This window comes from Elephas maximus, chromosome 10 (genome assembly GCF_024166365.1).
Source record: "Elephas maximus indicus isolate mEleMax1 chromosome 10, mEleMax1 primary haplotype, whole genome shotgun sequence".
NCBI classification, from domain to species: Eukaryota; Metazoa; Chordata; class Mammalia; order Proboscidea; family Elephantidae; genus Elephas; species Elephas maximus.
This window is the reverse complement of record NC_064828.1, coordinates 34582476-34597630: the sequence shown is the minus strand read 5'-3', so window position 1 is coordinate 34597630 and position 15155 is coordinate 34582476. Positions and strand designations below refer to the sequence as shown.

Below are 15155 nucleotides of genomic sequence, written 5' to 3'. Positions count from 1 at the left end.
AAACAAAGAAGAAGGAACAGAAGTTGGAAAATATGGCCTTGGTGGTGGAAATGACACGGGAAATAGCATGATAGAATTTTGCAAACCAATGACTTATTCGTTGGAAATACCTTTTTTCAACAACATAAATGGTGACTATACATGTGGACCTTACTGCATGGAATACACAGGAGTCAGATTGACTATATCTGTGGGAAGAGATGATGGAAAAGCTCAGTATCATCTGTCAGAACAAGGGCTGACTGTGGAACAGACCATCAATTGCTCATATGCAAGTACAAGCTGAAGCTGAAGAAAATTAGAAGAAGTCCACAAAAGCCAAAGTCAAACTGTGAGCATATCCCACCTGAATTTTGAGACCATCTTAAGAATAGATTTGATGCACTAAACACTACTGGCCAAAGATGTGTTGTGGTAGGACATCAAGGACATCATGCAAGAGGTCATTAAGAAGACAGGCAAGAAAGACCAAAACGGATGTCAGAAGACTCTGAAACTTGCTCTTGAACATACAGTAGCTAAAGCAAACAGAAGAAATGATGAAGTAAAAGAGCTGAACAAGAGATTTCAAAGGACGGCTCCAGAAAACAAAGTATTATAATGAAATGTGCAAACGCCTGGGGCTAGAAAACCAAAAGAGAAGGACAAGCTTGGTATTTCTCAAACAGAAAGAGCTGAAGAAAAAATTCAAGCCTCGAGCTGCAATACTGAAGGATTCTACAGGGAAAATATCAAATGACGCAGAAGGCATCAAAAGAAGATGGAAGAAATACACAGAATCACTATACCGAAAAGAACTGTTCGACATTCAGCCATTTCAGGAAGTAGCATATGATCAAGCATATGATATTGAAAGAAGTCGTCCAACCTGCACTGAAGGCATTGGTGAAAAACAAGGGCTCCAGGAATTGACCAAATACCAACCAAGATGTTTCAACAAACAGGCGCAGCACTGGAAGCACCCACTCGTCTATGCCAACAAGCTTGGAAGACAGCTACTTGATCAACTGACTGGAAGAGATCCATATACGTGCCTATTCCAAACAAAAGCAGAAATTATCGAACAATATCATTTATATCACAGGCAAGTAAAATTATGCTGAAAATAATTCAAAAGCAGTTGCAGCAGTACATTGACAGGGAATTGCCAGAAATTCAAGCCAGATTGAGAAGAGGATGTGGAACAAGGGGTATCATTCCTGATGTCAGATGGATCTTGGCTGAAAGCAGAGAATACCAGTAAGATGTTTACCTGTGTTTTATTGACTATACAAAGGCATTCGACTGTGTGGATCATAACAAATTATGGATAACATCGCAAAGAATGGGAATTTAACTGTGCTCACGAGGAACCTGTACATAGTCCAAGAGGCTGTCATTCAAACAGAACAAGAGATATTGCATCGTTTAAAATCGGAAAGGTGTGCATCAGGGTTGTATCCTTTCACTATACTTATTCAATCTGTATGCTGAGAAAATAATCCAAGAAGTTGGACTATATGAAGAAGAATGTGGCATCAGTATTGCAGGAAGACTTAACCTGTGATATACAGATGACACAACCCTGCTTGCTGAAAGTGAAGAGGACTTGAAGCCCTTACTGATGAAGATCAAAGACTACAGCCTTCTGTACGGATTACACCTTAATAGAAAGAAAATAAAAATCCTCCCAACTGGACAAATAAGCAAAGTCTTAATACATGGAGAAAAGACTGAAGTTGTCAAGGACTTCATTTTACTTGGATCCACAATTAGTGCCCATGGAAGCAGCAGTCAAGAGATCAAACAACACACTGCACTGGGCAAAATCTAACGCAAAAGACCACTTTAAAATGTTAAAAACCAAAGATGTCACCTGAGGACTAAGGTGCACCTGACCCAAGCCATGGTATTTTCAATCACCTCACTGCATGGGAAAGCTGGACAATGAATAAGAAAGATTGGAGAAGAACTGATGTATTTGAATTGCAGTGCTGGCGAAGAATACTGAATGTACCATGGACTGACAGAAGAACAAACAAATGTCTTGGAAAAGTACAGCTTGAACGCTCCTTGGAAGCAAGGATGGTGACACTTTGTCTCACATACTTTTGACATGTTATCAGGAGGGACCAGTCCCTGAGAAGGACATCATGCTTGGTAAAGTAGAGGATCAGGGAAAAAGAGGAAGACCCTCAACAAGACGGAGTGCCACAATGGCTGCAACAATCGACTCAAACACAGCAACAACTGTTAGGATGGGACAGAACCCAGCAGTGTTTCATTCTGTTGTACACAGAGTCACTATGAGTTGGAATGGATTCAATGGCACCTGGCAAAAACAACAACAGGGTACAGGCATCAATCAATTAGAAAGGACAGGCGATGTACACCCAGCACTTAATATGGAGACTGATAAACAGCAGGGACTTGATATTTATTGAATGCATGAGTGGAATACTTAAACCAAAACCAGCTGTTGCCAAGTTCATTGTGACTTGTAGTGACGCCATGTGTGCAAGGTAGAACTCCACAGGGTTTTCAAGACTGTGACCTTTTGGAAGCAGATGGCCAGGACTTTCTTCTAAGAAATTTCTGGGTGGGTCTGAACTGCCAATCTTTGATTAGTAGCTGAGCACTTAACCATCTGCGCCACCCAGGGACTCTCACAGAACATCTAACTCTGCCTAGTGAAGTCTTCACAGAGGGAATGACATGTGAGTTGAATTCTGAAGGATGAATAGGATTTCGTAAGGATGAACATTACAGTCAAGATTTCACTTCAGCAGTTTTTAGTGGCTAACTCTTTCTCAGCGAAATGACAGATAAATTCATCAGCCACTTTTCCCATCTCAGAGCCCACACAGGAGTTACAAGCAGCAGTCAAAAAAGAACAGAAATTTTGTTAGTATGGGACCCGATAAAACTGACCTGCTTCCTTGGTAACGACTTGGAGATTCCTGTAGGTGAGAGAATGGCAATGAAGGAAGCTGCGGATCAAGGGTCCTTATCACTGGATCTCAGTGCCTTACTTGGTAGATAATTGCAATGCTCCCTTGTTGTGGTTATTATGATTTCCAATTACAGAAAAAACAGCAGCAGTGTTTCCTCAGGAAATTATCAGCTGCGGGGGAATAAAATTTTACTTCCTCTTCATAAAAACTAACAGTGGGAATCCCTGTGGGCTGTCATATGTGGAGAAATATGGAGAGTCTCTGGTGAGAACTGAGGAGGATGGAAGAGGACAGGATTACAACATAGAATAGTTACAGGAATGGGACTAATAGGGAAATAATACAAATACACAAAACATTCTTAGGAAGACAGGAAATCCCTAGGAAAGAGAGAGTGAGGGAGAGGTAAGGTCCTGAGCTATTCTGCGGTTCTTGAAGAGAAATTTTAAATTGCAGCAGATGTCTCTAAGAGAGCTTCTCAACTGGTGTGCCGTGACTCACAATGTTCAAGAAAGGGTTACAAGTATGCTAAGGTATTGACCCTTTCGGCACTCCAAGGTCTTCTGTGACTTCTCCGTTTGCCACAGTGTGTTTGCTGTACAAACAGTATCAGTCTCTATATGTGCCACAATGTGAAAATGGTTGGGAAACGTTTAATACAATTAGTAGGGCACAGGCATCAACCAATTAGAAAGGACAGGTGATGTACATCTAGTTCTCCAGATAGGAAAAGTAGGAGAGAAAATAATAGTAAAGGAAAATCTATTTCATTCACCTTTAGGATGGCTAGAAACTTCTTCAGTTCTCTATTCTCCTTCCTTAAGACTGACAGTTCTCTAGGCAAAAGATGGAAACAATCAGCTCCAGGAGGTCAGTGGGATTAAAAAACTAATTTGTACCATTATCATCAACATTTAGTGATGCTTACTGAGAGATTTGTGCCCCTACACAAGGTTATTTCTACCAGAGATCTGGTGATTCAAGGATACAGTGGTAGGATTTTGATGGTGAAAACAATCAGGAAAACAAAATAAGCAGTCACATAGTATGATTTCAAGGGAGCTTGCATGGCATTCCACTTCCTCTCCACACATACCCCAGCCTGCCGATGCCTGAAAGTTTCCATCAAGGATTCCCATCTTTCAGCTTAAAACTTCCAAAATACCTCCTTTTTTAGAGCTACCATTTTAAATGTTATCTCTCATTTTTATAAGTGTGAATAAGCTCTATCTGATTTCTTTGAAGAAACAGTTTTGACAGGTGAAGTAGATAATGAAAGCTATAAAGTGAGGAGGGCCCCTGAGGGAAGAAAGTGAAAAATAACTGGAGGTTGAAGGGACCAAAAAGTCTTTTCCTGATTGTCCCAACACAAACACACATGAAGCCATTTTCATGAAATAAGGCTTATAGCTTCTCTGAAAGAAAAATGCTATCTGGGGATTTGTCACTTACTTGTCCTGGCTGGCCACTGTTTGCTGGGCCTCCTGTATGTCTGCTTCTAACTTTGAAACTCTATGCTTATAAAAGGCGATGAGGAGATCTGTTTGTTTCTTCTGGAAACGCCACACCTACTAGGGAAAAACAGGCCTTTGACGTACAACCACGTAACTTCTTTCCCCTCAGCTCTGGCAACAAAGGAAAATCCATTAATTCATACTTTACTGCCTCATTTTTTTCTAATTCAGGACTCCCCACAACTGGAGGGTTCAGCACTAGGGGAAACCGAGGCTGGTCATTTGCAAGACACTGGCTTTCTAATATGTTAATAAGAATTGTTCTGACACAAAATGGCCCTTTAAAAATATAATCTTTCATTCTGAGCCAGAAGAGTGAGACCCAAAAAAACTTGTCTTCATGCTCAGAACTAGTTCTGATCTAACTTGTCTACTATTAGTTTGGACTCAGCCACTGTATTTCTAGCTGTGACACAGCACATGTAACTAATTTCCTCAGAAAACTCACACCCAGAGTCACTTGTTTATGCTGCCACAGTAAAAGGTGAAGAGGCGCGGAAGGGGGTTACCTATTCCCGAGTTTTATTTCTGGATATGGACAAATAATTTTATCTTTTGCCTCATTTTACCATCTGATATAATGATGTGCCTGTCACACCACAACTGAAATGGTCAAAAGTTAATATTTAGAGAGTGTTTTAGCTTTGTCAGGCGCCGCTTTTGAGTACACAGCAGTATTTATGTCTCATTTGCTTCCTCCCTACTCAGACTATAAACTTTGCATCTAGGGTGCTTCCCTAGATCTTGGTACTCAGCTCATAAACTTTTTGTTTTCATCTAATTTTCAATTTGCTTCTGCCATCTTACCACAGAATTATACTTAAGAGTTTACACAGTTTCTAGCCTCTTTCCTTTATACTCAAAGCCAAACTAAACTAGTTTTACAAAGATAAGACTTTATCTTTTGTGAAACTGATTCCCTCATTTCACAGTATCTAAAGGGCTTATTATTTTTTAGCTATATCACAGGATAACCATATAGATGATGAAAAGAAATTTCTCTTCATAGAAGTACTCCAGCTAAAAGATGAGGAAGGAATGAGAGAATTAGAATATCACCATTTTGCAACTCCTAATGGATTAATAATAACGGATCTATGAAATTGTCTACCATCATACAAAATGAGAAACAGAAGACCATTACCTATTGACGAAACAAAACACTGATATAATCTTGCCACAACACCACAAATGATTCTGATGAAGCCTAAATCTACCTATTAAAGGAAATACAGAGGGCAGAGGAGCATATTAAATGACTTCAAGGGCATACAATGAACAAAATTGGCACTGAACAATTCTACAGGACAAAAGACCATTTCATTCAACAATAATAAAAATTAAAAAAAAAGAAATGAGAAAAATGTAGTTTAAAAGAGACTTAAGAGACATAACAACCAACTGAAATATATACTCCTTATTTGAATCCTAATTCAAATTAAAAAAAAAAACATGGGAAAATGTGAACACTGACTGATTGATAATACTTAGAAATTATTCTTATGTTAACATGCCATTGTAGTTATATTTAATAAAAGAGTCCCTACCTTTTAGACATACACACCAAAATGTTTATAGATCAAAATGATATATCTGGCATTGCCTTCAAAATAATCTGGGTGGAGTGGCAGGAGATACACATGAAGGAAAATTGGCCATGAATTGATAACTGTTCAAGCTGGGTGATGGATACAGGGAGAGTCATTATACTAGCCTCACTACTTTTAAATATTTGTTTGAAATTATGTATGACAAAAAGTTTTAAAAACTATTGGTCATTGATCTTTTTTTTCTTTGTTTTTGTTTTTGGAAAAGGGTAGGAAAAATTATCTTTTTATTCAACAACCCTTCACTGGAAACTTAATGCCAGGCACAAGAACTGAAAATGCTGAGATGAGTAGAATAGGTTCTTGCCCTCTAGTAGTACATAGTATAGTAAAAGATACAGACGTGAAACAATAAACAAGCACAACGTGATATGTACAACATAAAAAGTATGTACAAAGAATAGAAATGACAATTTAGCAACCCTATAGGACAGAGTATAACTGCCCCATACGGTTTCCAAGGACCGCCCGGTGGATGTGAACTGCCGACCTTTTTGTGGTTAGCAGCCAGCCGAGCTCTTAACCACTGTGCCACCAGGGCTCCAAAGATAATTACTAATTCAATCTTTGAAGGGTGGTAAATCAGGAATTCCAGGGAGTGAGATATGAAACTATACGGTATGTACAAGAACTGGCGACAACTACATCTACCTTACAGATGTAAAAAAAAAAAAAAAACCCAGTCGATTCCAACTCACAGTGACCCTACAGGGCAGAGTAGAGCTGCCCCATAGAGTTTCCAAGGAGCACCAGGTGAATCTGAACTGCTGACCTTTTGGTCAGCAGATGTAGCTCTTAACCACCACACCACCAGGTTTTCTACCTTACAGATTATATAATAAATAATCTCAATATACATTGGTATATGAGATGTGGAGTGAGAGTTGTAGCTGAGATTCGAGAGGTTATGAGGAACCATTCATTAAGGGAACTAGGTGTCATTCTGAGGAGTCTGGAACTTAGGTGATAGAAGGCCACCAAAGCGTTTTGATGAGGCAGTTATATACTCGGATTTTTAACTGAAATAGATTATTTTGGTGGATCAGGAAGAATAGATTTGAGCAAGAAAGAACCCTGAAAATGCTTCCTTATCAAAAGGAATTAAGAGTACTAAACCAGGCGCCACTGAGTCAATTCCAACCCATGGCAATCCCATGTGTGTACCAGAGTAGAACAGTGCTCCACAGGATTTTCAATGGGTGATTTTTGGGTTGTCTTTGCTATGTTAATGAGGCAGGGTTATCTTGAGTCGATCTCTTTTGAGATATAAAAGAGATTAAACAAGTGAGCAGAGGAGAGACGAGGGAAGGCACATGCCAAACCACATGGAGATTGCCCAGGAGCAGAAACTCACAATCCTGAGACAAGGACGTTCCTCCAGAGTCGACAGAAAAAGAGAAAGCCTTTTCCTAGAACCAGTGCTCTGAATTCAGACTTCTTGCCTCACGAACTGTGAGAAACTATATTTGTGTTTGGTAAAGTTCACCCACTTGCGGTATTTCTGTTATAGCAACTCTGGATAACTAAGACAGCAGCCAAGCATGTCAACCATTTTCACTATCCAGGGACTCCATCTAAAACCTCTTATGTCCAAAATGATTTTCCTCCCAAATAGTCTTCACAGACCTGATAAAGGGTACGATCATCCCACTCAGCATTTCAGGAAAAAAACCCAGGCACCCTGATTTCTCTTTTTCTCATCTTCCACATCAAAGTCAACAAGTTCTACCTGATCTCCCTTGAAAATATCTCTCAGATTTAACCGTCCTCCTCCATTTCAATTGCTACTAGTTTTGCCCAAGCAGTCTTCATAGCTTGCTTAGACTTCTGTTGTAGCCTCCTATTTGGTCCCTTTGCTTCTAGTTCTTAACCTCTGTATGGTCCATTCTCCACTCAGCAGCCAGGGTGCTCTGTCAAAACTGTTTATCAGATAATGTCGTTTCCTTGCTTAAAACTCTTCAATGCTTTTTCATTGCACTTAAAAGAAAATCCAAAATTTTTACCTTCCCTTTTAACCAGCCTTAATCGATTCATTCATTTAACAAATATTTCTAATGCACCTATTTTGTGCCAAGTACCTATTTAGGCATTGGACAACACAAAGATGATACCTGCCTCTGAAAAACTCACAGTTTAGTGAGAGAGACATATGAACAAATAAATTCAAATATAACATTTTTGCAGATATAAATATTTTTGCAGAGTTAAGAGTAAGGTGGGCTAAGTGTACAAAAGAGCACAAATCTGCCTACAGGAACCAAGGATGGCTTTACCAAAGAAGGAGCAATTACTGACATGTATTTGAAAGATGACTAGTTGTGGATAAGGGTGCAGTTTACGATCTAGGAATAGAAGAAAGTTAACAGATTCATATGGGGCTTTCCAATCCCCCAAAATACTTAGAAAAATCATCTAGAGGTGGGCAAAAGATTTAAAGTGAACAGTGTGATCACTATTGGCCACAGAGTGCAGCAGAAAAATACCCTTGTGAGGTCATTACAGAAATGAAGGATGGTTAAAACACAAATGGGCATTTAGAACAGCATTCCATTCTTTTATTTAACCACAATTTTTTGAGTGTCAACTACATATTAAAAACTACTGGAATAGCTGGGGATACAGCAATAAACAAAACTGACCAAATCTCTGCCTTCATGGTGCTTACATTCAAGTGTAGGATCCAGACAATAAACCAAGATGTAATATAACATTAGAGATAAGAGCAATGATGAAAAATACAGCAAAGTAAGCAGTAGAGTGTTGGGGCCATTATCTGAGATATGAGAATCAGGAAAGGTCTCAGGAAGGAAAATTTGAGCAGAAGCCTGAATGAAGCAATCTAGATATTACTTGGATCAATAACTCAACTTCGCAGATTAGGAAAACACATTTTTGACTTTGCTGACTTTACAAACTGCACCTTCACTAAAGTGATGATTAACTGACCCTTTCCATTTAGTTTATCTTGACTATTTGACCATGTGTAATTGGTCCCATGATTAGGCAGGTTAAGATTCAGACTACATATAATTTCTCTACTGATCATTAACTAACCCTAGGTTTAGTTATTAACCAAGGGTCTGCTCTCTTTCTCTTGTTCATGTGACCTTGTTTACACTTCTCCTTGAGTCTCAGCTGGATTTTATCTTTCCATAATGTTATATATGGTCTCTCAAACATGATTGCTCACCCACGCAGCTAAAAGCAGGATGCAGTCACAGCCTTAATTCCCCTTCCTCTGTTCCAAAGTTAGGATTGAGGAATAAGACACTGGACAAAAATTAAACCTACTATCTTCAACCAAAAAATGACTGAGGACCATCTTCAGTTTCAAGAAAGGAATACTCTGATGAGAATGAGAAATGAGAGTAAAGGAGAAGGGAACACTGATAAAATCTTAAGAAACATGCCAAGATAGGGATCCCATGAGACTATAAAATAATCTCAGTGGAGAACTAGACAGTGGAAGGGAAAAATCAAAGTTTTTACAACTTGGGAACTCTCTGAAAAGGCTGCCCTGCCTTCTCTCCACCTTTTACCTTCCTGTTATTCCTGACCAAGCCAAAGGTCGAGTCAATGGTATGCCAATAAATGATGCATCAGGAAAAAACAAATGTTTTTGAAAATTCAGGCAACCACCTATGAACACTAAATGAGGAATTAAATACATGTGCATTACTAAGAAAGGCAACTGAAAAATGAGAATGAGGACAAAGAAATCCCTTCATGAACTTGTCTATAAACAAAAGGTTGATAATTAAACTACCAAGTTCATTATTTTCAGGGTCAGGACTATAAATTCAAAGCAATTTTTAGAAGACACATCTAGCTGCACAGAAAGATGATAATCTCCCTAGAACCTCCATTATTCTTAAAAAAATCACTTAACAGAACTAAGGAGTACAAGGCAAAATGGCAGCCACATGGTAGTTTTATAGCCTATCATAGATCCTGGGTTAGTAAAAAGTTAACTGGTTGAGGTTTGTATCATCAGGGGAGAAAGCAAACAAAGTCGCCTATTTCTCTCCACTGTGTACAAATGCAATCTAAAGAGAACCTTTCATAAAGGAATAAGATGTGGTTAGAATTTGCCTAGAGAATCAGGCTTTTTTCACTTTTCTTTGTTATACCTGAGATATGTGACTAAAATACTGCAAAGCTGTCTCCACAGGGCTTTTGAAGAACATCTTCTCCTGAGGTTTTAGCTATGAAGAGAGTAAGAGAAACAATGAGCATATCCACTATACAAGGAAATAAAATACTAACAAATATGGTGCCTGGTATGAGTTTCACTGTGTGCTTAAGTAAGAGGGAGCTCTCCATTGCTCCAGGAGATGGAGACTACTTGCCCTAACTCTCCCTACCTCATGCTTCTGTAACGGTGCCCACAAATAATAATTCTATCTGTTGCTTGCCCCCTTTTCACAGTTACTACCTGTGAGTTTTGTTTCTTTCCTTTCTTATAAAAAAATCTCAGTGCTTACTTATTCATCATTTGTACTTTGAGTATACTTCTTACAGGCCGGGAATGGGCTGAGATGGTTTGTGACAGGGGGATAAAAACTTACATTATCAGAAAGAGCCAGATGCTTGCAAGCAGCTCCACAAACAGCACATTTTTCTGGGGGAAAAAGAGAGGGAAATGTTTGGTTCTCATGAGCATGAGGTCAGATTTTGCTAAAGTATACTGTAACAGTCAAGTAAGCCAGCAAGAGAAAGAGGAGAGAGCCCTTACTGAATTTAGGATATCACTGGATATAAAAGGACATCAACTTAAGCTCTGTTCTCTAAATCAATTATTTCCAAACTAGTATGTTGAAGGCAAATAAAGCTTTCATGTTCTACTTCTACTCATCTCTCCCTCTTTTTTTACATTCCCAATTTTCTTCTGTTGGTGAGGGACAATTCTAACCAACCCCCTCCCTCCCCCCACCCCTGCAGAGTACTGGAGTACATTTACAAGAGTACTGGGAAGAGTAAAAGAGTACTAATGATCTCAACTTTAAATTACTCTTTGCTATCTTATCTACCTGACAGCAGGTACACAATGGGTACTCAAACTTCCCAATTATTCCTATCTTGTCCCCACTTTGTTAATATTCCTAGATCTTGCTTTGAAGCTCTCCTACTTTCATTCTCCAATTAACCCAATTTGAAAGAAGTACCAATGAAAATTCTTAATCTCTTCTCATAATCTGAAATTTCAGTAGTAGTGCTGATTATTGCTTGAGATAAATGCCATGCCAGAAGAAAACATCACAGGACATGTGCTCCACGGGGACAAACCACTCCAAAGTGAGCTGCTGTTACCTTAGTAAATGCTTTTTTACATTAGCAGATAACTTAAGAGGATCATGAGATTCAGGTAGAGGAAAAAGCTTCCCCAGAGGCTACCTAACCTGATTATTCTTTCCTTGGGAACTAAAGGTTTTCCCAGTCAGTCCTCCACATTATTGCTAGAGTGAGCTATCAAGCACAAGTCATTTTTCTACTTAAGAAAACAAAATCCCAAAGCCCTCCATCACCTAAGGGACAAATGTTAGGTTTTTTAGCCTGGTATATACAGCCTTCCATCATCTCGCCACTTCCGGCCTCTCTAACCTCATCTCTCACCATTTCTTATATTACTCTTTATGTTTTACGAGTCCTGACTATGCATCCTCCTTGCACTATGGTTTCATGATGTGGTATGCCTTTATACATACTGTTCTCTTCAGCTAGAATGCTCTTCCCTGCCTTGGCCACTTGGCAAACTCTGGTTTACTCTCCAAAATCCTACTGAAGCAGCACCTCAAAGTCTTCCCTGATCAAAGCAACCTACCCTAAGTTCCTTTTTTAAGTTATTTCCTTGCCTTCTAAGTATTTTAGCATAAAAACAAACCCTGAAATACAAGTTCCATTTCTAAGATTTAATAGCTATGAGAACTTGGTCAAATTACGTATGTTTTCTGAACCAGCTTCCTCCTTTGTAAAATGGTTCCACTAAGAATTAATTCCTCGGGTTGTGGTGAGGATTACACAAAATTGGTACATGCGAAAATGCTTTCTAAACTGCAAAAGTATCATCATCATCATCATTTCTAATCAAACTGATTTCAGAGGCTAGACTACTTCCCATTAGAAATGGCTCTTGATATCAGCCAAACTTTCCCCTCATGCCTATTCATTATTCTTACTCTTTCTCTTTTCCCTGATCGGTCTGATCCCTTGTGGTTTTCCCTGTCACAGATTTCAAAATACTGATTAGTACCTTTTGGTACTCAAGTAATATTTATTCCATTTGCTAAATGATTCTTTATCAATGGAATCCTCCAATTTCCATAATCAACAGTTTCCTACATTATCCACAGTACTATCGATTGGCCTACGACATGATTTTTTTTTATCCTAAGTCATACAGAGAAATGGCAAATCATTATTTCTAGGTTAAAAATATTCTTGCCCAAATCTTGAAACAGTTAAGTTACTTACCCAGAGTCACACACTTTTTACAGAAAATATGGCCACAGCTGGTGACAAAGAAATGAGCTCCATCTTTTCGGAAACATTGGTTGCAGTGAAACCAATCCATTCTGGAACAGAGTAAGAATAACCTGGAGTATAACATAATTACAGCTGTTCCCAAATCTATGTAACAGTGTTTGCTTAGCTTCTGGTATCTTATTGGGATGTGGGCATATCCTTGTGGATATTTCAATTGGCTGTAAGGAAGTACACGTATCTCTGAAGTGAAAAAAGAAGGCTGAAGACTATGCTATATCTTTTTTTTTTCTTTAAATGCATGTTTGGAAAAGTAATTGGGGGACAGTGGTGATCCTTTTTGAGTGGTGGGATTATGGGAATTTGTGTGTGTTGCTTTACAGTTCTGTCTTCCAAGTTTTCTGTATTAATTCACGTACCAATTTGTAATGAGGAAAAAAATTTTTTAAATGAGCCATCCATTTCTTTCCTAATGGTTTCCTGTGATATGGTGATAATGCAGTGAAGAGAAGTGGTGGACCAGATAAAGTGTATCACATACTAGCCAGTTGGGACATATTTTATATAAGGGAAGCTACAAAGATGGTGAATGATAGTGGGGTCTCAGTTTGTTTATTTTCCCTTCTGCTCTGCAGAAACTCAGAATCATAGATCTGGAGGGACCTTAAAAATCATTTAATCTTTTGTCCAATTCCACAATTTTTCAAAAGATGTACCTGTTGCTCACTGAAATTAAATGACTTGTCCAGAGTTCACCTTTGGGTGGCGGCAGCTCTGGAATTAGAACTGAAGTCTGATTCTCATGTAAAATTCCTGCTGCCACACGAAGCAAGCCTTTGTGTTGGGCAATATCAATTTCATATAACTGCTAAACACAGAAGTAAGAAAATGTGGTTTCGTGAGATGTTTAAGCGAATAAAATGGCATATCAAAAATACAGAACTGAGCTGTAATTAGTTCATATGTTTAATGAATTTCTATGTCTAATGAATATGCTAATTAAGAACATCATATTCATTAATTTGATTTCCAACTCATGATAAAATTTACTGAATAAGCAGTTCAACATAAAAGCATTGCAGTCAGTGCCAGGGGATATCTATTTGTCACTCACGGTACACTAACTTCTACTAACTAGGAAGTGTTAAAGGAATTAGTGAAAGGCCCAACTATATATATATTATTTTTTATTTTTTTTTTTCTTACCAACTATATATGCCCTGGCTAGTTTAAGTGCAGCAAAAATTTTAATCAAATAGGCTGCCAGATGGACAATTTATACGATAGGCAGTTAACAGGGTTGGAGAGTAAGACGATTCCCTGAGGGCAAAACCCGACTGTTTTCAAGACGTGATGGGGAATCGGCAGAACCTCGAATATTCCAGAAGCTGTTTTTTTTTCTAGATCCCTTCCCTAACCCCTTCGCTGCTGGGATCCCATAGAACCTCGATCTCACCAAAATGCTTTACTTCTCACGAAGAGGTGGAAAAGGCGGGAAAATAAACAGGCCTGGCACTCACGCGAAGCAGAGACCGGGCGTAAACCACAGCAGCGTGTGAAGGACGTAAGTTGGGCCCGCGCGGCGTGCTGGGTGTGCGGGCGGAGCCCGCGGGGCGTGCTGGGTACTTGGGGCGTGGCCCACGCGGTGTGCGGGGTGTGTGGGCGGGGCCCGATGTTCTAGAGGCGTGGGAGCTGCTTAATGAAAACTAAACCCGTTGCCATGGAGTCGATTCCCACTCCTAGAGACTCTGTAGGACAGAGTAGAACTGTCCCGGCGGGTTTTCAAGCAGCAGCTGGTGGGTTTGAACTGCCAACCTTTTGGTTAGCAGTGGAGCCCTTAACCACTTGGCCACCAGAAAACTCACCTCATTAAAAATTTAGAGTGAACAAAGAATATAATCTAATCTCATCCGTGTCACTGTGGAAACAAAAAAGATTAAAATTAACTTAATATTTCAATAGACAATGAGGACACACTAGAAAAATGTGGCCAGTATTTTAAAATATACTAAAGAAATAAAATAATCCATGCTTTGAAAGAACAGCATAAATTAGGAAAGCTAAAAAAGTACATGGATAGACCACAACTGGATAGTAAATGAGAGCTAACAGATCTCTTAAGACAATTTGAAACTTTTTTTTTTCCGGAAATAAGAAATGAGAAGAAAGTACAAGGAAATAGAGGTTGGAAAGGAGAAAGGTTTTTAAAAAAATAGATACAAAGAAAAGGTTTCAAGAAAGAGATATAGAAAACAAGCAAAAATATTTTACATGTGTTTTTTAATATATATATGTATATTCATTCTCTCAAAAGAAAAAAGCCAAAGTAATGTATGAGAAAAAAATATTTGAAACAAACTTTTGAGAAACTTTTCCTGAAATTAAAAAAAAAGGACTTGGGTCTATACCCTGAAAGGGCATACCATGTGTACAAGAAAATTGACCCAGAACAGTCAAAACCAAGACATTTTCTCGTAAAACTACTGGACTTTAAAAATAAGGGAAAAACCTTGGCATGCATCCAGATAAAGACTACTAGTTCCTTATAGGAAAAGAAAATCATACTGGCATCAAATTTCTCCACAGCTAGAAACAATGAAATATCATTGTCAAGATTCTGA

At 38.7% G+C, this 15155-nt stretch overlaps 1 protein-coding gene across 1 annotated transcript in view; it reads right to left on the bottom strand.

Annotated features, from left to right (window-relative positions):
* The window catches only part of RNF212B (ring finger protein 212B), a 28367-nt gene extending 14320 nt beyond the window's left edge, over positions 1-14047 (bottom strand). The window contains exons 1-7 of the mRNA XM_049897965.1: positions 13991-14047; positions 12526-12626; positions 10623-10675; positions 10185-10259; positions 4386-4501; positions 3709-3769; positions 2911-2939 (exon numbers count right to left, since the gene is read on the bottom strand). Of these exons, the coding sequence (XP_049753922.1) occupies positions 2911-2939; positions 3709-3769; positions 4386-4501; positions 10185-10259; positions 10623-10675; positions 12526-12625 (434 nt within the window). The 5' untranslated portion in view covers position 12626; positions 13991-14047. The remainder of the gene's footprint in view (positions 1-2910; positions 2940-3708; positions 3770-4385; positions 4502-10184; positions 10260-10622; positions 10676-12525; positions 12627-13990) is intronic.
* Between the last annotated feature and the right edge of the window lie 1108 nt (positions 14048-15155).